Here is a 26,301-nt window from a genome sequence, read left to right as displayed (position 1 = left end):
ATCTAAGTGGTTTACACTAACACCTGCCTTCTCCAATCAATCACTTACATATTTGTTAATTTTTATTATTTATATGCCACATTCTTGCCCATATTAGATAGCAGGACATAGCTAAAAGGCAGCAGATTTTTCTGGTATTGCCAGCAGAAAAGAAGGTTATTTGAAAGTCTTTTAAATACTGAGCAGGCTTACTATCAATGTGCAGCAAAATAACACAATTTATTTCCTCTTTGCATAATCAAATAAATATTAGGAAAAAAGGATCTATTCTGTCCTTCCAAAAACACACATATATACATACCCTTTTATTTATTTTCTTTGCTTTAAAAAAACATACACATACAAATTCCCAAAAGATGTGCAAACAGTGTCTTGGAGATTCTACTTCTGCTAAAGATGGATTACAACATTACAGGAAGAGATGTTAGGTTAAATAAAAGGACCTCCCCACTCTCTTCCTCCTCCTGCAGTCTCTCCAAAATATGCTGTTGTAAGATGTAGGATCCTCTAGATAAGATGCTAGGAGAGCGGGGGGGATAACTTTCTGCTCATATTTACATTCTGCCTTACTTTAGAATGTAAGAGCCAATCACATACCTATTAAAAATATTTTAGTTAAATTCTAAAATCAGGTGGAGATCAAAAAAACAATTATTTGTTAAGGCAAAAAACCGCCATGTTGTGTAGAAATCCCAGTATTATATATTGATACATAATAGAATGTGAATGCACATAGGTGTCAATAGAAAAGAATTATTTGTATGTTTTGAAAGTTCAGAAGAGACTGAAAACAAATATAAATTTATTGTTGGGTGTAATATGCACCTTACTCTTCAGAGGCAGACATTTTTTTACATAAATATTTCACTGTCTCATAGTAATAATTCTTTTAACATATGTACAGTAATAAGATACGTTATTTTATTTTCAAAGATGATAAATCAGGATACACCAAACTATGTAATCACAAAATTAAGTAACTGTGGAGTCCTTTGTGGTCTCTGAGCCTTGTTGACAGACATTTCATTGCCAGACTAGGCAACACCTTCAGTGTGAACTTGCACTGAAGATGTTGCCTAGTCTGGCAATGAAATGTCTACAAGAAAACAACAAGGCTCAGAGACCACAAAGGACTCCACAGTTCAACCCTGAGCTATAAATATTCTCTTTGAAAATTAAGTAATTCAGCTATTGAATAATTTTGTGCAAAACTTCATTCCAAGCATGAAACATTCTGATGTTCCCAACAATATTCTGGCACATTCCAGGAGAATCTGGCACATTCCAGGAGAAAAAACATAACACTCTAGGAAACACCAGAACATTCCATGCCCAGGACACAGAATTTTGCACATTCCTGTTTTGTTTGCCTTTTTCATGTTTACCTTCTTGACTATAAAACATCCGTTTACATATATGCTTTCAATAATAATGAAATCCTGAAATAGGTACCTAAGCCTCCTTTCAGAAACCCTTACCTGCTTTCCTTGCCATTTTGAATTACCGAGTGTCTGTCTGCAGTTGTTCGTTCACTACAAACGTAAGTATTTCGCCGTGTCATGGCTCCAGGTGTAGTGTTGCTCTAGAGAAAAGAAAAAGCACATTTATACTGATTTCCTATGGAAGGGTTCATAGCAGAATCTTAGTATAAAATCATCTGATCATGTTTAATATGTAACTTAGATTAAAACAAGTTAAGATTAAAACAGGTACTGGTAACAGCTGCAAAGAAAGCATAGTTAATTAATAGTTGATTTAAAGAAAGTAAAAACAGAAAAGGTATAGGTAGAAATTCTGGACAATACATGATGAAATATTGATACAAACACAGAAACACAAATATAGACAAAGAAAAAATAACCACAAGCCCATTTAAAATATTTCATTTGGTGGCAATAGCACAAAAATGAAAGTTAAATAATTTCTTTGCCTCTTTCCAGAAAAACAGTGGGGAGATATGTCCAAGTCAGTGAACAGTTTTCCATGAATAAGTGTGGAATTATCAGATATCAGACTGTTTAAAAAAGAGATACGCAGCAAATAGTCAAGGCTTTTTGTTGTTTATTCATTCAGTTGCTTTCGACTCTTTGTGACTTCATGGACCAGCTGTCATGAGTACTGATGGTGAGCAGGAGGGGGCCCCTATCCAGGGGGGAAAACGCATGCGTAGTACTGAGGAGTTAAGCAGCCATTCAAAGAGACACAGATCAGACCCGCCTTAACTTTTGGGGTTTATCTGTCTGGGTTTTTCTCACGCTTCTTCAGTTTGTTAGGATTTTCTGTCTAATGTAGCAGTAATAAACACTAGAGACCTATTCCTTGTCTCAGCGTCGTTCCTGGCTGTTAGGACACCAGCCCACGCCAGAGCTTCCTGTCGTTCATCGCCACCCCCAGCTCCCCCAAGGTTGAGCCCGTCACCTCTAGAATATCATCCATCCATCTTGCCCTTGGTCGGCCCCTCTTCCAGTGATTTTAACCTCAGCCTTGGATTCCTCAAGCCCAGCACGTCGCATGATGTGTTCTGCATACAAGTTGAATAGGTAGGGTGAGAGTATACAGCCCTGCCGTACTCCTTTCCCAATCTTAAACCAGTCTGTTGTTCCGTGGTCTGTTCTTACTGTTGCTAGTTGGTTGTTATACAGATTCCTCAGGAGGCAGACAAGATGATTTGGTATCCCCCTACCACCAAGAACTTGCCATAATTTCTTATGGTCCACACAGTCAAGGCTTTAGAATAGTCAATCAAACAGAAATAGGTGTTTTTCTGAAACTCCCTGCTTAAGGGAGTCAAGGCTTACTGTCAGGAAAAACATGCACCCATTTTGACTTAAGAGGAAACAATAAATACTGGAAAGTTTCTCCCTCTGAATAATGCAATTAATCAAGAATTGGACCAGAAATGCAACAAGCCATTCCATTATGATTCCCTTTATCTGCTTCAATTTTTAAGAAATTATGACAAGTTCTGAAGTCACAAATGAAATAGTTTTGCAATGGCTGTTTTCACTAAGATCTGGTTAAGCTATATGCTAATGAAATGTCTAGATATAGTATACTGTAGGATTTTTAATAGATTATAGAACCACAATTTCCGTTTAACTGTGGGAGATTTTTTAACATTATTGTTGAGACAAGGGAATATAGCACATTGGAAGCATCTATCTAGAATCATTTTTATGAGATGGGCGGCTATATAAACAATAAATTTAAAAACAGATTTTGTTTAAATAAGGAAAAACTATCATGACAGAAAGATCTATAAAACAATCTATTTATGGACTTCCTGAGTTCTCCATCTCTGGAGGTTTTTAAGAAGTTGGAGTACACAATCCCCATGGTCTCTTCCAACTCCGTAATTCTATGAGTCCATGGCAAGCATGGATAAGGCGGCGGGCGGTACAATAACTTGACACAGTCCTCAGTATCTAGTATTATTGTATTATTTGAGCAGTGTTACTGATTGAAACGAAAATTCTAAAGACAGTTTAGAGTTGGACAAAGATGGAGAGATAAGTCTTTGGAAGAATAAAATCAGGGATTGTAACAGACGGCTGTTCTATATGGAACTCCGAAGAAAGCATGTTGATTTAATGGATTCTATTTATTTTTAGTATTTTTATACAGCCTTTCTAACAAAGTCACTAAGATGGACAGACAGACAGACAATAAATGAAAACGCCATGCCAAAAAACCCCACAACCATAACACCACCAGGAAACATGAAATGCATTTTAAAAGTACAGGTTAAAAAGATGGGTCTCAACCCCTTATTTAAAAACCCTGTAACAGAAGGAACAAACTAACCAACGGACTCTCACAAGCATATCCAGACCCGCAAACTATGGTGAGAGTCACAGAATTAATAGGCAACTAATCTAATTTATAGAATAATGATTATAGCACAGGATTTAAAAGGCCTGAGGTACCCATGTTTCTTACTAATAAACTTTAAAAAAAGTATGTGTTTTGCCCCAAACTGCTCCTAAAGCATAAGGTTGATTGAAGAGTAAGATACTCTTATAATTTAAAGAAAATCCACAACTTACATTAGGTGTAGCAGAACTTCTTTTACGCTCAGGAATATCAGCTTTATTTGGATTGCTTGCATTCCCAAGCATAGGGCTAGCAGGAGCAATTCCTTTTCCTCCAGCTGCACTGCTGCTAGACTTCCTTGACGGAATCCCTTCTTCTTTGAGGTCACTGTCGGCAGTACTAGTCTGGCTTCTTTTGGGATATGCTACTACTGGAGGAATAGATGGACCAGCTTAAAAACAAAACAAAACAGAATAGCTGACATATTATGACTGCAAAGTATCTATGAAAACCTAACACCTAAGAAATACAGGAGGGACATTACCAACAATACATCTCCTTTTCTTAACTCCCCACTCTCTAGGGCAATTCTTTTGTCTTCTGCTACTAGTGCAGCATTGCTCTCTGAAACCCAAGTATTAAAAATTAGAAACATGTCCTAATTATTGTAAGAATGAAGATAATTCAATTAAGAACATACATTCTTGAATGAGGTGTTGCCTCCTGCCTTAAGATGCCATCACTTGATCCCTGTTTTAGACAACTATCAACCAGTCTCCAACTTTTCCTTTTTAGGGAAGGTTGTTGCACTACAGCTACAGAAATTCCTGGATGAAATGGATTAGTGCGACCCTTTCCAGTCAAGCTTCAGGCTTAGCTGTTGGACAGAAACCTCACTAGTCACCCTTGTTGATGATCTCTACTGGTGCCAGCATAGGAGGAGTGCAACCTGATCTTTTGTGGCTTTCCATACTATCAGCTATAGTGTCCTTCTGGGCTGGCTCTAAGGGTTGGGAGTGGGTGGTATTGTTTTATAGTGATTCTCCTAATATGCTGATGATACACAACTATGCATCTCCACTCTGGGCCATGCAGGAGATTTAGTGGAGGAACTGATCTGGTGCCTGAAAGATTTGGACAGGAGGAAAAGGCTTATAGTAAAGATGGAGTGGCTGTAGAGTCATAACTGCTTTCAGAGATAGTCCACCCTTGACTCTCAATGGGGTTGTGCTCCTTAAGATGGAGCTGGCTCACAATCTTGGGATTCTCCTGGACTCACAGCTTCTGGTTGAACAGCAGCTGAAAGCTGTGGCCAAGAGAGCCTTTGTACAATATCATTTGTACATCAATTGCAGCCATTTCTGGAACTGGAAGCTCTTGGTCACTCATGCCCTTATTACCTCGCAACTAAACTATTGCAATTTGCTTTACATGGGGCTGCCTCTGAAGACCACGTGGAACCTTAAGGTGGTTCAGCATGTTGTGCCCTGAGTGGTTATAGCAATATGTAGATTCACACACTACTACTGAAGGACCTGCACTGGATGCAGTCAAATTCAATTTCAAGGTGCTGGTGGTCACTTTTAAAGCCATACATGCCTTCTCCAAGATAAAAAGTCTTCTCCAAGTTAAATCTGTCTACTCAGTAAGATCTAGTACTTGCTAAAGGTCCCAGATCTGAAGGAATGCCATCTACAAGGACCCCATGCTGGCACCTTCTCAGTGATGGCCCTCTACCTTGGGAATAGTCTACTCCCCCCGCCCGCCCCCCTGAACATTTGGACTATTTTTTCCCTATTATACTTTTTGTAAACATAGTTCTTCAGTGTATTTGGGCATGCTTGAAGATCTTGCTGTCTGAATAGTGTCACATTAAGGTCTTCTTCTTATGTTAGGATATTGTGTTTTATGTTTATAATTTGTAAGTCACCTGGAGTCTTCAAAAATGGAGCAGTTGAAGTAATAAATCAAATAAACAAACATGGTTTTAGCATTTCTAAAAAGCTATAAAGTATAACTGATCTTTATAAATATATGCAGTTATGTAAGTTTCAGAGTGTATATATGTATATACTATGTTTCTCTTTTTCACCATCATCATAATTTATCTTGGGGCAAATGCATACTGTTGCTATTTCACATTTTTTCTACTTGTTTTTGTATTGCAAACCTCTTCCTCTGTAGTATCCAAGATGCTCTCAAATCTGCTCCATTCTTCCAAATTTCAGAGCAGATTCTGAAACTGAGTGGGGAGATAAGCTAGAGATGAAAGGAAGAACTACTAATGCAATACTCTGAGATTAGAGGCAGCCACAGGCTCTATAAAATCCAGGGTTTGATAGTATTAAAACTGTGCCTTTACTTATTATTTCTGGTTTCTCATCGTAGTACTTATCATTACTTCCATTAGATCAGCATGTAACTAAAGGAGGATGTTACCATATAAATTATATAATGTTTTTAACTGCTGCTTTTATCATATGCCTATAAAAATTAATCTTGCATTATCTAGCAACCTAAATATGTAAAATTTCAAAATTCAACAAAATAAAGTCACTTTTGCAATTAGACATGGACTAAGTTTTTTGTTAATTTCAAGCAAAACTAGTTTTAGGACATTAGTATTTTAAAGTTAGATAGGAATTCACTCTTAGACACCTGATTATGGAGCTAAGAACATTAGCTCTTTTGGAGAAAAAGAAGAAATTAAAATAGTAACCCACAGAAATTGAAATAAGCAACAGCTCCAGAAAGAGTTTAATAATTTATTTATTTATGAAATTTATACCATTCCTTTTGTTCAAGAGCTCAAAGTAGCATACATAGTTCCCTCTTTTTTCCACAACAACACTCCTCTGAAGTAGGCTGGGAAAGTGATGTCCTACTGAACTTTTGTGGCTAAGAGTGGATTAGAACTTGGGTCTTCCAATGCCAGTACAACACCTTAACTACATCACACAAAAAATGTGTAACAGAGATGTAATTCATTTCTCATTTTGTATACAGGATGACTATTACAGATTTTTTATCTGCTCCAAATGAACTTGTCGCAGAATCTGCAGCCATTTTATTTCTAAAAACAATGAGGATCGAAGCTAAAATTTTATACTCTTAAATATAATTTTGCTTTTATGCAGCTGGTAATGGAGATTACTATAATCTGATCTGCACTTTATATGTATTTTGTTGCGAGGTCTGCTAATTTAATCAAAAAGGTGAAGCTGAAAGTGCAAATCATAGAGAAATCTCCCTGCAGAATTACAATTCATAACTCTCTAAAAATTCAACCTCAGAGAGACACACAATTTTGGCAACAAAAGAACATGTGCCTTCCCATCTAATCCAAATAAACATAATCTTTTCTTAGTTTAAACATTTCAAGACCCCCTTCTTCAAAATGAAGTTGCCACATTTGGAATAAAATCACAATGACCTCAAAACCAAGACATACTTTACCACAGCATTTGAACCATTTAAGATTTATCAGCTTTTCTAATATGTTTTAAGGTTGTGGGTATCTGGGCAGAAGGTATACAGCCTCTAGAAAATTAATTCAAATGCAAACTGTTTCTTTGCCTTGTAATAAACTGTACTGGTGTAAGAAGCTGGAGCTTTTAATTTTGTTCACACAACTTTTAGAAACTGAGTAAGAGAAGAGTAATCTTTTTCAGTTCGCGATTAAGCCTTCAAACGCATGTGAAATAAGGTAACGTCTGCTTTATTACATCATACAAAGCAAATTTTGTTGAGTTGTTGCTCTGCAATAACTAGAAACTTTGTGAAATAAATGAGATTCCCCACAGAAGAAAGGAAATGAGAGTATGAGTAAACATGAAGTTCCCAAAGAAAACAAAAGGCACACATGTGCACGCATACATATAAACACTCACACAGAGGGGCCAAAAGAAAAGGGCTTCTGTGGCAAGAAATCTTGAAAAAGTATGTGCTCACTAAACTAATCCATTAGCTAAGCATGCTGTTCAATATAAATATTTGTTCTTATTGATAAGCTTTAAGTAAAACTATATAGTATAAAAATACATTTTTAAAATTGCACTATGGATAATGGAAATAGCAAGGGATATTGCAATATACCATCTCTGATAAACTCCTATTCTATAATGAAAAGATATTTGGGCACAAATATATACATACATGTGCCCAAATATATATTATAGAATAGGAGTTCATCAAATACCCCATTATTAGCTCTCAGAATTTATTTGGCATCAACATTTGCAGCCTGTTGTCTTGAACAGTACCTGAATCTGCAAACGAGCAGCTGTAGTACACAGCTGGCCTCCACTGTTAAATTCAAACCTTCTTGATTAGCCATATGCTGAACTGTTCATTCTTGGCACAACCTTTTCTTTTTCTCTAGAGGCAGAGACTCTACCTCTACACTTATGTGTTGATTTCCTACAACAGAAGAGTTCTGAGACAATGCAAAGTCACTCACCATGGTCGCTGTACCTTCGTTGCTTCTGGCTAGAAGATATACTTCTTTGAACTTTGTGATGAGGAGACTGTCCAGTGCTATTGTTGAGATCACTACTTGGCCTGACTTTAGCAAGAGAAAGGTTGCTGCTAGAGCTTGAGTCACTAGCATCCAGCTAAATATAAATAGATAGGACAAAGGTTAGCTTATCAGAAACATGGATCTACACACAGTAAGAATATAAAGAAAACTAAGTCTAATTCTTAGTGGCTGAATTTACATATCATGCTAAACTATAATACACTGGTGGAAGGGGGGTTGGATTAGTGTGATGTATGAAGCTAGTCATTATAGGTTATTCTACCAAACATAGTTAAAAGAATTCATGGCTTAGTATAATATGTGAACCCAGTCCATGTGTCCCTTGAGGGCTCATTAAATAATACAGAATTGACTAGATGGTAGGATACTTTGCACACAGGGAAAAAGCAAAAGACCATAACCTAAGCTAAGGCTCTGTAGCACTTTGAATTCAAAAGCCAAAAGGTGTTTCAGAACACATGGAGGACCGAGTGTAGCACCTGTCTGCAACTCTTTAAACCAAATAAGGAGCTGTGAAGCACCAAGAAATAAGCTTGAGGCCCATGGGTAGAAAGCTGGAGATTCCAGTCGTAAAGAGAAGCTACAAGACAAAGCTGAGATCACTTGAGTGCACAGGGCTTCATACACATAGCTTGAGTGACTGAATGACTGATTGACAGATTTTATTTCACAGAAATAACAGAAAAGCTAAAATAGAAAAGCTAAAAGACCAGTACACTCCCTTGCCAGCAATCAACACCCACATATGCAAAAATCAACACTAGGATTAACACCAGATGAACCATCAAACAGCACAAGACACCCTAATCAAGGAACTATTAACTCAGGCAATCAACCAAGCAGCAAACAACAGCCCAATCAAAGAACTCCCAAGGAGAGAACAACACTCCTACCAACACAAGCAGGGCAAGCCATGGTATATAAACTGAGAACAAGGCCCACTCCCTCTTTGCACTGAAGATGTTGCCTAGCCTGGCAATGAAACATCTGCAAGAAAACAACAAGGCTCAGAGAGCACCAAGGACTCCACAGATTTTATTTGTTTATTTACTCATTTGAGTTTGTATGCCCCCTCAATCCTAGTGTAACAGGCTGTGTGAATAACCTTGGGAGACTGGAGAAAGGAGCCACAGCCTAGAAAATGGTCAAACAAAAGATATCCAAGCCCACAGAAAGAAGAGACCCTGCCTAGCTCTCCAGAAAGTAAAGGCAAGGGAGGGGAGAAGTACTTTCAGATTTGCAAGATCCTGTTACTGAATCCTTACAACAAAGGTAGTGTTAGTACTCATTGTTTCAGTTTCTTGTCTGGGCTACCTTGAAGGGCTGACACCTAGGCTTTAGGTGGCTTAAATACAATACAGTAATGCCACAAAAGAATAAAATCAAAATAATACCAACATAATCAAGCTAAACAGTATGCATATATATATATATAACCACAGAGCTCTCTCTCTCAGATTCTGCAGAACAGCAGTATCTTAATAGCCCTCCTAAATTTTAATAGGGAGGGAGACACCCTAACTTTGGGGGCAGTCTGTTAGGGAGGGTTTGTAACAGAAAAAGCTAGTTTTTCATTCTTCTTAGTTCCCAGAGGACGGGGACCTAAAACATAACCTTTTAGCCAGTCTGTATTGGCTGGCAGATTCTACTTGGAGATACCCAGGAACCGAACCATGTAAGGCTTTATTGGTAATAACTAGTACCTGGAATTGCACTCAGAAGTGGACTGACAGTCAATGCAGCTCTCATGACAGAGGTATTAAATAGCTATAATGGTTTTCACTCATCAGAAGGTGGACAGCTGTATTTTGCATCAGCTGTAGCTTCCAAACAGACTTCAAGACCAGCTGCAGGTGGAATGAATTAGAATAGTCCAGACAAAAAGGTCACAACAACATGAATGATCACTGCTGTTGTATCCCATTCCAAGACTGGCCACAAAGCTGAGCAAGGTTTCTCCTCTCCACAGCTTCCTCTTACTGCTTTAGCAGATTACAAACTTCTCTTTCAGGTGTGTGCAACACCATCTAGTTCTAGGATAATTCCATTGGTACTCTATTATCAGACAACTTTTGGATCAAATGCCAATACCGAGATTAAATCTAACCCTGTTTCTTTCCACCCAATCTCTTAAAGCTTTTGATGGGTCAGGATCTCTATCACATCTCCTGTTTGCCCAGGGATGGGCATAGGGTGGTGGTGGGCTGTGTGTATCTCTATCTGAATATCACCTGCATATTGATGATACCTCACTGTATACTGACCTTTCCCAGCAGCTTCATACAGATCTTAAACAAAATGGGAAAGAGGGGTGAGCTCTGGGACATCCCATAGTGAAGTGGCTAAGGGTTTGATCCCCCAACTAGAACTTCCCACTTAGGAAGGAGCAAAACCCCTGCAGAACAATGCCTCCAATTCCCACCATTGTAGGTGGTCTAGATGCTACAGATGAAACTACCCAGCGGCACCAGAAGACCCACATTCTTTATTCAAGTCCACCACAGATCATTCACAAGAGTGACAAATGAAATGTCCATCTCATGCTGTGCTTTGAATACTGACTGAAAGGAACGAGATTAATTTATCCTTCCAAGGTCCTCTAGATGGGCCCTTCTTCAACACTTTCCCCAAAAAGGGAAGGCTGAAGATGGGGCAGAAGTTGTCCATATTGGCTAGATCAAGGGATGGCACCTTCAAGAAGAGATGGTTCATTTCCTTTTTCAAGGCCAGTAGAACTGTCCCCTCTTTCAAAGAGGCATTCACCACTTCCTGAATGTAGCCCTTCATCCCTCCCTGGCTGATTGAATAAGCAAGGAATTCAGGCCATTTGTTGTGGAGCTCATCCCGGAGAACCCTGTGTGCTCCATCAGAATCCACCAGCTCAAATTAATCACAGAAGATATCACAAGGCACCACTCCTATCAATTCACGGGACCCTGCTCAGCTGCACCTGAGCGAGTATGAATGATTCTGTTCAGAAAAGAGATTAGCAAAAGGTAAACAGAAACCACTGGAAGTTCTGGCCCATCATTCCCAACCAGTGGGTCACTTTAAAAAGCTATACAACATTCTATAGATGCAATAAGGCCAAAGAAATATTGATGCTTCACCACCCTTACTGCCACAGTTTAGGCCAAAACCAAAGCTCATGCTCGTATTTGATTGCATTTCTTTCTTTTCTCCCACCAGTGCTGATTCCCTGGATCAACTAATAGGGAGCGGCCAATTGGGGGCACCAATAAACAGTGAATTTATCTCTTCAGTATTCCAGAGATAGATTATGCGTATGGTAAAGCAGCCTATTCAATCATGGGAAACTCTCCAAATGCCAGTCAAATCCATAAGGCACTTGAGGTGAGCTATCCTAATAGAGTCTTCTCCTTTGCAGAGGTTTATGGTGTCAATAAACCTCAAGGTCACTAAAAAGCATTCTGCCATGACAAATGACTGATGATACCACCAGATCACATCAATTGCTCCAAGGTTAAACCCAGAGTGTATACCACTGTTAGTGAATAAACAGGAATGTTTTATGTGTTGCTGAGGAAAGGGAAGAGGAAAAAGGAAGTGGCAAAACCAAAGAGGTAAAGATGGATAACTTCACCACTACTGACTGCTTGTTGTGCTGCTGCTGATTGGAGCTATGTTTGCTTGCTGGGGCAGTTTCAGGAGACTAATAAGGGAGCTAGATGGAGAGTTTTGTAGAAGAGTGTGCCCGGGAGACTCCAATCTACTCCAGAGCAACACAGATAGTAAAGAAAGCTTCATATTGATCTCCTGCCTGAAGAGAACCAAAATTACACCAGCTGGAAGGCAAAAGGTGAAAAGTTCCAGAACAGGACGGGTGAAACTCCTTAGGAAGAGCAGAAGTGAATGTCAAAACATGAAGAGGAAGACAAATGGAAACATGTGACCTACAGAAACAAGAGGATCATGAGGTACTCAGTGCCAATGGAACTCAGGAACTGGTATCACAATCTCAGTGTGGAAGAAATGCATAGCCAGTTAAGCAAGCCATGCCAACCCTGGCTTCACAGAACAAGGCAGAAGACACCCCCATGGATTGATGACACTCAAGTACCACTTTGAGGAAGAAGAGGTATATTGTGATAGTAGGTGACTCCCTACTGAGAAGAACAGAGGCTTTTGTGCACAGACCTAATCCAACATTGAGGAAGTATGTTATCTTCCAGTTGCCCATATCCAGGATGTAGTGACAGGCACCTGAGATGCAAACCTGTTGATAACTATCTTTTCCTATTGAAGCCTTTGACTGTGTGGACCATAACAAACTGTGGCAAGTTCTTGGTGGTACGGGGATACCAAATCATCTTGTCTGCCTCCTGAGGAATCTGTATAATGACCAAGTAGCAACGGTAAGAACAGACCACGGAACAACAGACTGGTTTAAGATTGGGAAAGGAGTTCGGCAGGGTTGTATACTCTCACCCTACCTATTCAACTTATATGCAGAACACAGCATGCGGTGTGCTGGGCTTGATGAATCCAAGGCTGGGGTTAAAATCGCTGGAAGAAACATTAACAATCTCAGATATGCAGATGATACCACTTTGATGGCTGAAAGTGAAGAGGAACTGAGAAGCCTTATGACAAAGGTGAAAGAAGAAAGTGCAAAATCAGTTGCAGTTAAACCTCAAAAAACCAAGATTATGGCAACCAGCTTGATTGAGAACTGGCAAATAGAGGGAGAAAACGTAGAGGCAGTGACAGACTTTAGTATTTCTAGGTGCAAAGATTACTGCAGATGCTGACTGCAGCCAGGAAATCAGAAGATGTTTCATTCTTTGGAGGGGAGAGCAATGACAAATCTCAATAAAATAGTTAAGAGCAGAGACATCACACTGACAACAAAGGTCTGCATGTTAAAGCAGTGGTGTTCCCCATAGTAACATATGGCTGCGAGAGCTGGACCATAAGGAAGGCTGAGAGAAGGAAAATAGATGCTTTTGAACTGTGGTGTTGGAGGAAAATTCTGAGAGTGCCTTGGACTGCAAGAAGGTCAAACCAGTCCATACTCAGGAAATAAAGCCAGACTGCTCACTTGAGGGAATGATATTAAAGGCAAAACCGAAATACGTTGGCCACATAATGAGAAGACAGGACACCCTGGAGAAGATGCTGATGCTAGGGAGAGTGTAGGGCAAAAGGAAGAGGGGCCGACCAAGGGCAAGATGAATGGATGATATTCTAGAGGTGACGGACTTGACCTTGGGGGAGCTGGTGGCGACTGATAGGAAGCTCTGGCGTGGGCTGGTCCATGAAGTCACAAAGAGTTGAAAGCGACTGAACAAATAAACAACAACAGCCTATTGAAGTATGAGAGGAAAAATAACATGAGATCTTGAACACATCTTCAGAGACCATGAAACTGGAGTTTGATAAGTAAGCAAGTAACTGGTGAAGGAACGGGAAACACTCTGGGAGTGTTTTTGTCAATCTTTATCAGTTGAGGACCATGGCTTAAGAGAGATCAAGATTCTGGAAATAAGCAACAGTAGATGAGCCTTCCAAGAAGGCTTTGAGTTCCTTAACCATGGGTTGTGTTATCTGCATGAAGGACTCCTAGCAAGAGATGGGCCACATTTCACAAATGAGAAGGACATATTCAGCTGGTGACTTGCCAATCTTGTCAGGAGAATGTTAAACTACAGCAAAAGTGGGGAATGGCAAAGACCCAGAACTAAATACGCTGCCAAAGATTATAGCCAACAATGCAAGAGACAAAAGAAAAGACAAAAAGGCAGTAGAGGGGCTACAGAGACTGCAATAGTGAAGCCAGTAGGTGTATCACTGGCAATCTCATATGTTTCTACACCCATGCACAGAGTACGGTTGGTGCTCACTCCATTAACTGTCCTCCAGCACAGCACAATTCTACAGTTGCAGCCTGCCCCCTTCCCAGTTATTTAGGTAAAAATTGTCTCCAGACAAGGCCTGTCCTCCAACTTTTATATCTTCTACCTACTAGAAGATACTTTATACCTTCTTCCAATCCTCCAGGATCTTCCTTCTTCATCCATCACTCCATACTTTCTTCTCACTACTCTTAGAGCTGTGTATCACCGCCCCTTGCTTTATACATTGCCTGTCTACTTAAAAAAAAAAAAGGCTCCCTTTATCTCAAAAAATTTCAACTGGCACACTACAACCACCAGGCTCAAAACACCCCATCACACCAACGCAAATATATATTGGTTTGCTGACTCTCTGGTTTCTTCATATTTGGATTATATTTTTCTTGCATTGAAGAACAAATGTGACAGAGGAATATGCAGTATTGCTTCATATATATTTGTCTAAAACTGGTTGAAACTTTATTAGTAAAAGGATGTCTCTAAACAGGTGCTGTAACAGTCTATCAAAGTTATTTGCCCTGCACACTGTTCACTATATTATAAAATATATAGCACACTACATAATGGTACACAATATACTTAAAGTACATGGCCTCTGCAACTAGTTAAAAATAAATGTCAGTACTGTGCATGTGTAATGTACTGCCTTCTTCTGCACTACTCTACAAGTAATGTTAAACAAGCAACAGCTGTTATCATAAGGTGGGGCAGTACCACTTCAGGGTCAGAAGGGCATGAATCAGCCTCCCAACCTTCTAGAAGTGCTGCAGAAAACCATTCAATGTAGTGGTACTGTCACTGGAAGAGGGAGAACTAAAATATTTCCAATCGTTTTGGAGAGTTTTAAAGGTAGTAACAGGAACAAGAGTTTTCCCAACCTTAACACCTCCTGGGGAAAAAAAAAACAGACCAAAATTACTATTTTTGCTGCTTTTCCTAGGCCACTGGTCAGGGGATTGGGAAGTTCAAGAAGGGGGTTAAGCGCTTTGCTTGCCAGAGGCTTCCTGTTCCTATTCCTACCTTAAACCTGGGGGGTGGGGGGGGAGCCACTGCAAAAATTAGGGCATTTTGCCACCAAATTCTGATTGCACAACTGCAGTGTGCTGGGAGGCTGTATGCAGCCTTCAGGTATCCTACCATAAAGCATCCAGCTGAAAATAATTCAAACTGACAAAGCCCAGAATTATCAGAAGCTTCTTCCAAAGCCATCCAACATGGTATGCCCTGTGACACTCTATGGAAGTGAAAGTTGGACTCTGAAGAAGCAGGATAGGAAGAGTATTGATGCTTTTGAACTTTGGTGTTGGGGAAGACCCCTGAGAATACAGTGGAGAGCCAAGAAATCAAACCAAAGGATCACTGAACAAATCAACCCAGAGTTCTCACTTGAGGCACAAATGACCAGCTTCAAATTATCTACTTCGGATTTATTAGACAAAGACCTAGCTCTCTGGAGAAGGATCTAATGCTGGGGAAGGTAAAAGGAAAAGAACAGGATGACCACCAGCAAGGTGGATGGACTCAGTTACAGTGACGATGAGTGCACCATTGGAAGACCTGAAAGACCAGGTTAGAGACAGTTCAAGGAGAAAATCTATCTATGTGGTTGCTAAAAGTCCACAACGACTTGATGGCACATGATCATTCAGTTCAACATTTTGAGCTGCTGTGGTTATTTTCTTTTTCCCTAATTCCAATTAGAAACTAGGAAAAAAAAAAAGAGAGAGACAGATTTCAATTTCAAAGAGCTATAGGGGAACATAAAATTCACTAGTGCTTCCCCTACCATTGCATGTTTAGTATCAGTTAGCAACTGCCACTGAATAATTAATTAGTGCTTATAGTACTTCAGCATCACTAAAATGAAGATGTACATCTGACATCTTGCATGGGCATCTTCCTTAATCATAGAGACCCAATGTAAGAGCAGGCTATCAGCTCCAAGCGTGTTAATGGACCCGTTTCTTGATTATATTAACATCCATACATTGCTTACTTGGTAGCCAAGTATATTCATTTTGTATTTTAATCGTTTTAATTGTAATTGTTTTAACTGTTTTATAGTTTTATTCTTGTAAGCCACCCAGAGTCACTTGCTGAGATGGACAGCTATAGAAATCGAATAAAACAAACAAACAAATAAATAAATAACTCTAGCAATTTCTTTCTATAACCATCATCTTCAGTTTATCAGTACTGAAAATGCTTGGGGTGCCTCACCTACTTTCTCTCCCCTTTTATAAAAAGGAAATAGATGCATGTAAAATAACAGAAGCACAGTGAGAAAATGTAACCTTGCTTAAATAGAAGCACTACTGTTCCAGAACTCACGATCTCCATTTCTAGCCTTATGCCTCAACCACTACACCAAATTGGTTCTTTCTTAAATATACTACTTCAAGTATATTAAGATGCTTGTTAAGCCAAACTATCATTTGTTTTTATATCCAAGGCTATGAGCTGGTTGAGATATCTTACACCATAGTTTACCATGATGGGAATGAGTTGCTGCAAGCCTTAAATTAATGTGTCAACTTAAAAAAAAACTGCTGCACAGTTGAGATGGGAATTAACTTGTGTTGCTCAATACTGAACACACACACAGTACAAATTTTTAAGAAGGATTAATAATATGCTTCATGATTATATTCAGCCTATAATAATCAATGTTACCTTGCAAATTTTACTTACCTCTGATGATTTCCTCCCCAATAGTAAGTATGTAGCAGTGATTTCATCGTATTTCATTTTGCTGAGAGATTCCTGAATTTCTTCTTGAGAATATCCCATTCCAACCATAATATCTAAAAAAGGAGTTTCCAGGTTTGATTGGCATACTATATAAATTAGAAATTTTGTAACAGAACATTTAACTTAATTTACAGAAATATTATCATGGCCAAGATCTTTCTCCTGTCTAAATTTGCACATTTAAGGAAGCAATATCTCATATTACAATGTACACAATTTACTTGATTAAGTATTCATGCCTCCTATCTCATCCATTGGTTACCTATTCTCTTCTGGTCTGAGATGTCTAGTTCTGGTTCCACAAAAGGTTTAAGTTCATCATCCTCATGTCCTGCATTGATCCATCTGTCCTTCATTATTTGCTGCAAAGACAGTTTTTATATTATTCTAACAGGAACAAAAATCTCTAGTAAAGCTCATAACTTAATGCTTTAAGTAATTGAAGGCAAGTAAGCTTGCCTTATTTGAGGAATAAGCATTGGCACTTGCCTTTTCTTCCAATACTCACACTGCCTTCATCCTACATACAGCAAAATAAATAGTATATATTTGTAATCTGTGGCAATACCATTTCCCCCAGATCTTACTTTGCTATTCTGCACGCTAACACGCCAGATGTAGATTTTAAATTCTAGCAATGGAAAGCTAGAATGATAGATAAAGAGGGTATATACTACGAACTAGTTCAGCCTATACTGAAACTTCATGATTCTGTGACCTAGCCTTTCCATCGCAGCCCATCACGTCCCCCCACGACTGTAACTGCTGGATCACCTTCTGTCGGACACTTACTGGGGAAGGAAGCAAAGTGTGGGATGTTTCTGGTACACAGATCCACTTTGATCCAAAGAGAGGAAGATGTGGCCCCCCCAAAGGAAACAGGGAGAAATATGGACCATTTAAACAATCTCTGACTTCTTCCTAGGAATGAGATGGGATGCTTGCTGCTAAAACAGACAAGCCTTAGTGGCTATAATCTCTGTGGTCACAATTCAGAAGAAAGAGAAGGGGGAGGCATGTTACTAATGATGCCCTCCATCATTCTGTAGCAAAGACATAAGGTCAAGAGATTGGCTCCAATCAAAGGGAATCACTTGTAATGCTAAATTTCAGATATGCTGTAGTCCTTTTCCTTAAATATCTTCTATCTGTAACTTTTTCTCTTTTTGCCATTTAAGAGACTGTATAAAAGAGTACAGACGTTTCTCTCACAAGGGATCTCAAAAAGCCTGCTGATTCACTGTAAGTATCACTTCATGTATGACATTTTTCCATTGCTATGAAACAATAAAGGCTGTATCCAAGGGTACATTCTAACAGACATTATTTTCACCAACAGCTTACCAATAGGATGGTTTGTGGAGGAATTAGCTTGTTACATTTTTCTTCTTAATTCTGAGGTAGTATGGTACAGTGGTGTGGTAGAGCCAGCTTGTACCAGCTCGCAAGACCTGAGCTACTATGCCAAGCGTGCAGATCAGCTATTCAGCTGCTATCAGTGCAGCGCAGTGGCAGAACCAGCAGAGCCGGTTGTTAAACATTTACCAGCACGGTACTTAAGATTCCTTCACATAATATAACTAACATGAAGGATAATATCTGGGCTGCAAAAATCTCGACAACCACTAATGGCAGTGGGTGTTTTCCAGATTTTTGCAACCCAGGTACAGTTGTAATCAAAATTATTCAACCACCATTGCAAATCAGGTGATTGTCAAAATGTACAGACTTTCAGCTGTTTGCAATGAACAAATCAAACAAAAGCCATTGAAATAGCTCAACACAATGAATGCTTCAAGTGGTGTCCCCAAAGTCAACTGAAAATGCAAGTGACTTCTCCAGTCTCAAAATTATTCAGCCCCTTCATGGCAAGCATCTTCAGTACTTAGTAGAGCACCCTTTTGCTGTTATGACCTGCTGCAAACGAGATGCATAGCCAGACACCAGCTTCTGGCAGCATTCCTGAGGAATCTTAGCCCATTCCTCATGAGCAATGGCCTCCAGTTTAGTAATATTCTTGGGTTTGCGTGCTGCTTCTTCAAATCCCACCAGAGATTTTCTATGGGGTTCAAGTCAGGTGACTGTGATGGCCACTGTAGAATCTTCCAGGACTACTTCTGCATCCAAGCCTTAGTGGAATTTGAGGTATGCTTGGGATCATTGTCCTGTTGGAAGGTCCAGTGACACCCAAGCTTCAGCTTCCTTACAGACGGCATGATGTTGTCTCTGTCCTGTTCAGACTAAGCACCAGACAGGTTCTTAGAGAATGATCTTTATTAAATAACTTCTGCAGCCACCCGAGGTTTTCTCTCCACCTGCCTTCTCAGAAATCTGGTTGCAGTCATTGACGGCTTCCTTTTTCTGCCCCGTCCAGGTAGTGTCACCACTGTTCCTTTAACTCTGAACTTGCAAGATATGCTTCCAACGGTGTCTCTAGGAATATTCAGTGCCTTCGCTATCTTTTTGTATCCTGTTCCTTGTTTGTGAAGGACGATGACCTCCTCTCTTACCTTTCTGGACCATTCTTTTGACTTAGCCATAATGTACTTCTAACATGCATTCAAACGTGACACTCAACAAACCCCTAGGCAGTTGGTATTTCATGTGTTCCAGCTCAAGCACACCTGGTGCAACTAATGAAGCCCTTGACTAGTTGCCTCAGGTGTGCTTGAGACAACACCTGTTTTGCATACTGCATGTGTGCTGTTGTGACGGATTCTATTCAGGGGGTTGAATAATTTTGAGACTGGAGAAGTCATTATAAGCTTCATTTTCAGTTGACTCTGGGGACACCACTTGAAGCATTCGTTGAGTTGAGCCATTTCAATGGCTTTTGTTTGATTTGTTCACTGCAAACAGCTGAAAGTCTGTACATTTTGACAATCAACCTGATTTGCAGTGGGGATTGAATAATTTTGACTGCAGTGTCCTGCTTGTGGGCTTCTCAGAGACAGCCTGCTGACTATCATTGGAACAAATGGTTTAGACAGATTTCTTCTCTGATACTAAAATCATGTTCATAAATCACTTTGATGCTTGTTTTCAACAAGAGATTTCATAGGAAGAAGAGATTATAAAGGCTAACATGGACACAACATGGGTATATAAATTACTTTTGCTTTAATTTCTTCCAGAAAACAAAATCTAAATATTAGGGCAAAACATCTTAATGCAGTTAATAAAAATAGCAATAAAATACATGATAAACAATACATTAAACAAATATAATGTTCAGTATCAAACAAAACAATCACTAAAAAGGTATGGAAAACATTTTTCCAGACTTCATATTTGGAAGCCTTAATTGAAGAAGCATATTTTCATTTTGAATGATTTGTGGCCTGGGTGCTTTAGTAATTCTCTTTCATAAGGGAAGGATGAGTTTGATTTAATTTTATTTATTTCTAGTTTAATTTAATGTTCCACTCTCAGCAAAAACAGAGCAAAAGAGAACTTCTAAGAATGGACAAGGACTATTTTGAGAAGATTCAACTAAAGTCATGTAGGATTCAAACTTAAGATACTTAACAGAGAAATATTAGAGGAAATTAAACAATGTTTAATGTTTGATTACAGTACTGCAACATTAAACAATTTTTAAACTGTTTTAAACAAGTGTTCTAAAATATCAATTTAACATTAGAAGCCCCAATACAATTGTTGCCAAAGCTCCAATTTATGTCGTGCATTGGTACAAAAATAAATCTAATGACTGGCCAGTATTAGATTGCTATAATGAAGACATTCAGTTGGATTTAGACTCGCAAAGAACACTTTAGGTGGAACACAACACCTCTACAAAATTCACAAACTTAAAAGCACCAAGAAGAGAGTTCATAACTGACAATACAATGATTTCAGTCAAACTGCACAGCACCATGGTTTTCTAGCACACTATTCAACATTTGTACAGCCAGCAACAATGAGACTTGAGTTTCTCAAATAATGAAAAACAACTTGGGACATCTGGGAGATAAAAGCTAGCAAGGAATATATTCTACGCAAAAATAAATGTAAAAATAATTAAGTCTAGTAAACGTGTTACATTGAAATAAGAGTAAGTTTATCAAATACGCTATTACCTCAAGAGTGCCTCTTTTAGTTGGGTTTAGCACCAGGAAACGTTTTAGCAGGTTTTCACAGTCTGTTGACATGTAGAAAGGAATCCTGTATTTTCCTCTTAGCACTCTCTCCCTCAGTTCCTTAAATCAAGAGTGATGAGAATATTACAGAAAGCAGTCAATATGCTGATATAGCTGTGAAATGACACAAAAATGTCTCCCCTCCCTCACCTTTTAAATATAAATTAGGTACATACCTTTAGATTCTGCCCATCGAAAGGCAGCGATCCACTCACAAGAGTATAAAGAATGACACCTAAGCTCCAAACGTCGACTTCAGGCCCATCATATTTCTTGCCCTGGAAGAGCTCTGGAGCAGCATAGGGAGGGCTGCCACAAAATGTGTCCAGTTTATTTCCAACTGTAAACTCGTTACTAAAACCAAAATCGGCTATTTTAATGTTCATGTCTGCATCAAGTAATAGATTTTCAGCCTAAAGGAAAAAATAATGTGATAAGACTTGTGGGGGGATTCTTGGCACAAAAAATAAATAGCTTCCTCTATCTGATGGCCTTCAAGATGTAGTTTATGTAACATTTAATAAGATTTAACAGATAAAAAGCTGAACATTATCTGGTAATTGGAAACACAAACAGAATGTAAAATATATCCTATCATATGCTACTGCTTAATAAAGACTCATCCTTATGATACCCTAGCAAAAACAGCTGATTTTTCTGAAAGCAGAAGTTTCATAATGAAATTTTACAAAACTCCTAAGATAGCTCAACCTGTACTGGTTCTGGTAATAGGGTTTTCTGAATTAAAATTGTTTGGAAATGAGGAATAAAGGAAAGGGAGGGTGGGGGAGTTTTGCAATGAGAAATTAAAGTAAAACAGTTAAACAGACTTTTGAAGGTGGCCATTGAGGAAGGAAAGGAAAGCCAGGAAAACAGGTTTAAAATCTTAGAACAACAAACGAAGAACTAAAGGAATGGGAAATTAAGCAAAAGTGCTGAAAATGCAAAAGATGAAATTATGAGGATATGAAAGGATGCACCAGCTGGAATGTTGTTGCTGTTACAGTCTGGAAATAGGCCATATAGCTGTTGAGCAAGAACAACTTTTCCTAGAGACAGGAATGATGGAATAAGAAACAGAGTGTGAGGCTATGTAAAGCTTAAAGTGAGAAATTAGAAGTGTTGCTCTACTTTTGCCTTTGCAATCATCTTGCACTTGTGCAACAGAACCCTATTTAAGGTTCTTTTTTGTATCTGTCTCCCTAACGATACGTTCAACTTTATTAAAATGCCAGCCTACTGTGGTTAATAAGGCAAGTATTTTACTCTTAACATGCCAAGCAGTAGTTCATATTTGTCATAGAATGTAATCCTTTATTTTTTCAGACTAAAGTTTAAGTTAAATGCAGGAATGAAAAAAATTATAGACTAAAAATGCTAACTATTTTCACACAAAATTCTTTATAGTTCTCTTCTTACCTTGAGATCTCTGTGAACAATATGCTTTTGGTGGCAATACTGCACTGCAGATACTATCTGGATAGAAAATAGGTTCAGTGATAAAAATTGACATAGTTTGTAGAAACAGATTTGCAGTCATACATTCTAGCAATTGTGCTTAAAACTAGGAGGAATTATAAAGTCAATACAAGACATATTATGAGTACTAAAGGCTGAAGGTCTAAATATATTTAACTGTGGACAGGTATCACCAAAATTAGTAAGAATTATTCAAATTATAGTACATTGGCTATTGTTATAAGTCTTCTTACTGTTATTTTTGAAGAATTCATATGCAAATGTGCCCATATGCATTCTTGAAATAAAATTAATGATGAAGGCCAGTCCTTTGCTCTATGGCATGTTAACCCCCATCTTTAAAAATAAAAAAATATTTTTAAAAAGTGAAGTGAAGATAGGAACCTGGGTACTAAGAAAGTTGTTTGCAGATTCTAATGGTGATACATAATTATACAGAAGTAATTCATTGTAGATTTCAGGAAATAAAAACTTTTTAATAACATAAACAAGGATTTATAATATAAAGCTTTAGACAACCACTTCTAATGAGGAAAGCAAATATGCAAGACCGCACAAGAAACTATATGAGTACAACAAAATGCTCAGTGAAGATATGAAATTTAAAACAGCACATATAAAGGACACATACAGGTGGAGGAACAAGTGATGTGTCACCAAGGAAGAGCACACAGAGATAGTCCACAATTGCAGTTGATATCAGAGTAAGCTGAGGTTGGCAAAGGATGCTAAGAGCAATAAAAGGGGCTCATTCAAAAAATAAAAGGAAGAGTAATAAGTCAGTATATCATCTGCACAATCAAGACTGCCAAATACTGTCATGTAAAAAAGAAAAGACGAATTACTCAATTCCAACTTTTGCTCAGTCGTCCTCAATAAGATAGGATGTGTTCCGCTAGGCCAGGGTTTCTCAGCCAGGGTTCCGTGGAACCCTAGGGTTCTGCGAGAGGTCTCTAGGGGTTCCCTGGGAGATCATGATTTATTTAAAAAAATATTTCAAATTCAGGCAGCTTCACATTAAAGAGGTAAGTTTCATTTTTCATTTTTTACTTTTAGTTAATGTTAATATATATACTGTATATACTGTTAATGCATATATATATACATGAAACGAACATAGTAATTTTGTAACTTCTGGCCTATATTTGAGCCTGAATGTGCAGCAGTTACCCGAGGTCTGAAAAATATTTCAAGAGTTCCTCCGGGGTCAAAAAGTTGAAAAAGGCTGCACTAGGCAATTGAAAGAGCAGAATGAAGGGCAAGATTAAAGCATGGGGTTGAAAGAAATATGGTCAGGGAATATGTTTACTTTGAATAAGTTTAAATCTCCAGGGCCAGATGAGTACTGAGGGAACTTACTGATAATCTGGCTGAACCTCTATGAATTGTGCTGGAGAAATCCTGGACAGCTGATGAAGTATTAGATGAAGGTAGAGAGCAAATGTCCCTACCTTCAAAAGAGGGAAAGAGGAGGCTCCACAGAACCTTTTCCAGCTGGGTTTTAGGCTGGGGTATGGGACTGAAATACCACTGGTCACATTTGTGGATAACCTCTGGAGTGAGTGGGGTGCAGGTAGAGCTCATCAAATTGGAGGGAGTAATCATGTGGAATGCCACAAGGAACTGTTTTGGGTTCTCTACTCTTCAATATTTTTATTAATTATTTGAATAAGCAGGTGAAGGAAATGATTATCAAACCTGCAAATGACACAAAATTGGATGGAATAGTAATATCCCATACAACAAAAAAACATTCAAAACAATCTTCACAACTTACACAAATAAGCTAAAATTAACAAAATGGAATATAACAGAGACAAAAGTAAAATTCTTCACTTAGGAAAAACAAATCAATGTACAAGTATAGGATGAGGAACATCTGGCATGATAACAGCATTTGTGAAAAGGGTCTTCAAAAACAAGTTGGTTGAAAACTGAGTATGAGCCAACAATATGATTATTACAAAAATAGCAAATGAAATTTTAAGCTGCAACAAAAACATATTGAAATCACAATAGTTCTACTTCCTTCTAGGTTAACCAGACCACCCCTCAAATGTTGTGCCCAGTTGTGGGCACTGTACTTTAAGAAGGAGTTAGACAAATTGGAACAGGTTCTGAGAACATCAAAACAAATTATCAAGGGACTAGAAACTGAGTCCTATGAAGAGACGTTGAAAGAGCGGAGATGTTTAGACTGAAAACAAGAGGGAATATGACAGCATTCTTTAAATAACTGAAAACGTGTCAAACAGAAGAAATCAAGCCTGTTCTCATTCCACAGGGCATAACAGTCAATTTAAGATATAGAAGATAACATTCTCCTTGAATAATGGAAACATTCCATATAACAGCAAATACTCCTCTTTACTTAACATACTAAAGCAGAAGCCTGACAGAGGTAAATTGTCAATGCTTTTAGATTCCTTCATAGAGTAGAGACTAGACTTAATGGCCTAAACAGTCTCTTTCAGCTCTATGATTGGATTCTTCTATTAAGAATATGCTCCACTTACTTTAATGGCTTCCTTGTAGAAACACTGAGTTACATAGGAGTTACCTTCCCATAATGCTGTACTGTATCGACATTGGTGGACTGTAGTCACACTGTTGAAGTCAATTTTATCAGTATTTTCCATCATGAACAAATATCACCCATGTTAAGGATGAGATCAATAACCGACTGGAGGAAAGCTTGAAATATTTTATATCAAAACATCTTCATACCTGTCTAAATTTTGCTCTTGCCTCCTTTTCCTTCATTCTTCCATGTGCAACTAGATAATCAAATACCTCCCCTATAATTAAGGTACATGAAAGAAAAATAGATCACTTAGTGTTCAAATAGTAGTTAACTTATTGTTCACTATGACCATAAATTTATAACTGCAAATAAACAGAAATAGAAATATTTGTCCATCTGTAATCTTATATATTTCTAAAAGTGGCCCATCATTATTTCATGTTATATTTTATCAAACATTTTTAAAATTGTTACTCTTTTTTCTATTACTTTTCTGTTTTATATTTTAATGTTTAGAACAACAGCTAATTTTAATTAATTTTAATCAGCTAATTAATTAATTAATTAATTAAGATGAATTTTAATTTTCAACTACTGTGAACTGTCTGGAACTCTGTGGAGGGTAAATGGAGTATAATTATTTAGACATGTAAACAAATGTCTACAAGAAATGATAGCAGGAACAGAACAGACTAACCCTCTCAACCATGTTGGAATTGGTATTCAAAAACATGTTCTTTTTAATCTTGGTGAAGCAAGATAATGATGACTAATAATAACAACACTGTATCTGATTTGTTCCAAAATCAATTTTTATTTTTATTTATTAGCAACATGTAACTCTTTTATACTGTATTTTTATATATTTATTGTTTTTGTGACTATTTTGTTGTAAACCACCCAGAGTCCCTCTGGTGGGAGGAGATGGGGGGGGGGTGACAAATCTGATAAATAAATAAAAATGATGATTCATTTATATTAGTAGATTCACTAATTCAACAATGCGTTGCATGGAGATTCTTTTGCCTGTCCTCAATCTCCTGCAATAAATGTCACTGCGTAATTAAATTTAATAACAAGAGGAAGAAAAAGAAACTATTATTCTTTATACCACATAATTTTACGCTACTTTTAGTTTTGCATATGATTTGGTAAGCCATGATCATATTTCATTTT

General features: G+C 38.1%; 1 protein-coding gene across 4 annotated transcripts in view; it reads right to left on the bottom strand.

Annotated features, from left to right (window-relative positions):
• The window catches only part of MARK3 (microtubule affinity regulating kinase 3), a 73,863-nt gene that overhangs the window by 13,576 nt on the left and 33,986 nt on the right, over nucleotides 1–26,301 (bottom strand). For all 4 annotated transcript variants that reach the window (XM_063290395.1, XM_063290397.1, XM_063290396.1 and 1 more), the window contains exons 6-14: nucleotides 25,329–25,399; nucleotides 22,542–22,598; nucleotides 21,299–21,535; nucleotides 21,063–21,182; nucleotides 17,243–17,342; nucleotides 16,921–17,033; nucleotides 8,273–8,426; nucleotides 4,047–4,264; nucleotides 1,479–1,582 (exon numbers count right to left, since the gene is read on the bottom strand). In XM_063290395.1, coding sequence (XP_063146465.1) covers nucleotides 1,479–1,582; nucleotides 4,047–4,264; nucleotides 8,273–8,426; nucleotides 16,921–17,033; nucleotides 17,243–17,342; nucleotides 21,063–21,182; nucleotides 21,299–21,535; nucleotides 22,542–22,598; nucleotides 25,329–25,399 — 1,174 coding nt within the window. The remainder of the gene's footprint in view (nucleotides 1–1,478; nucleotides 1,583–4,046; nucleotides 4,265–8,272; nucleotides 8,427–16,920; nucleotides 17,034–17,242; nucleotides 17,343–21,062; nucleotides 21,183–21,298; nucleotides 21,536–22,541; nucleotides 22,599–25,328; nucleotides 25,400–26,301) is intronic.

The sequence above is a fragment of the Candoia aspera genome, chromosome 1 (assembly GCF_035149785.1).
Source record: "Candoia aspera isolate rCanAsp1 chromosome 1, rCanAsp1.hap2, whole genome shotgun sequence".
Taxonomy (NCBI): Eukaryota; Metazoa; Chordata; class Lepidosauria; order Squamata; family Boidae; genus Candoia; species Candoia aspera.
Note: the sequence above shows the minus strand (reverse complement) of the source record. Positions and strands in the feature narration are given on the sequence as shown.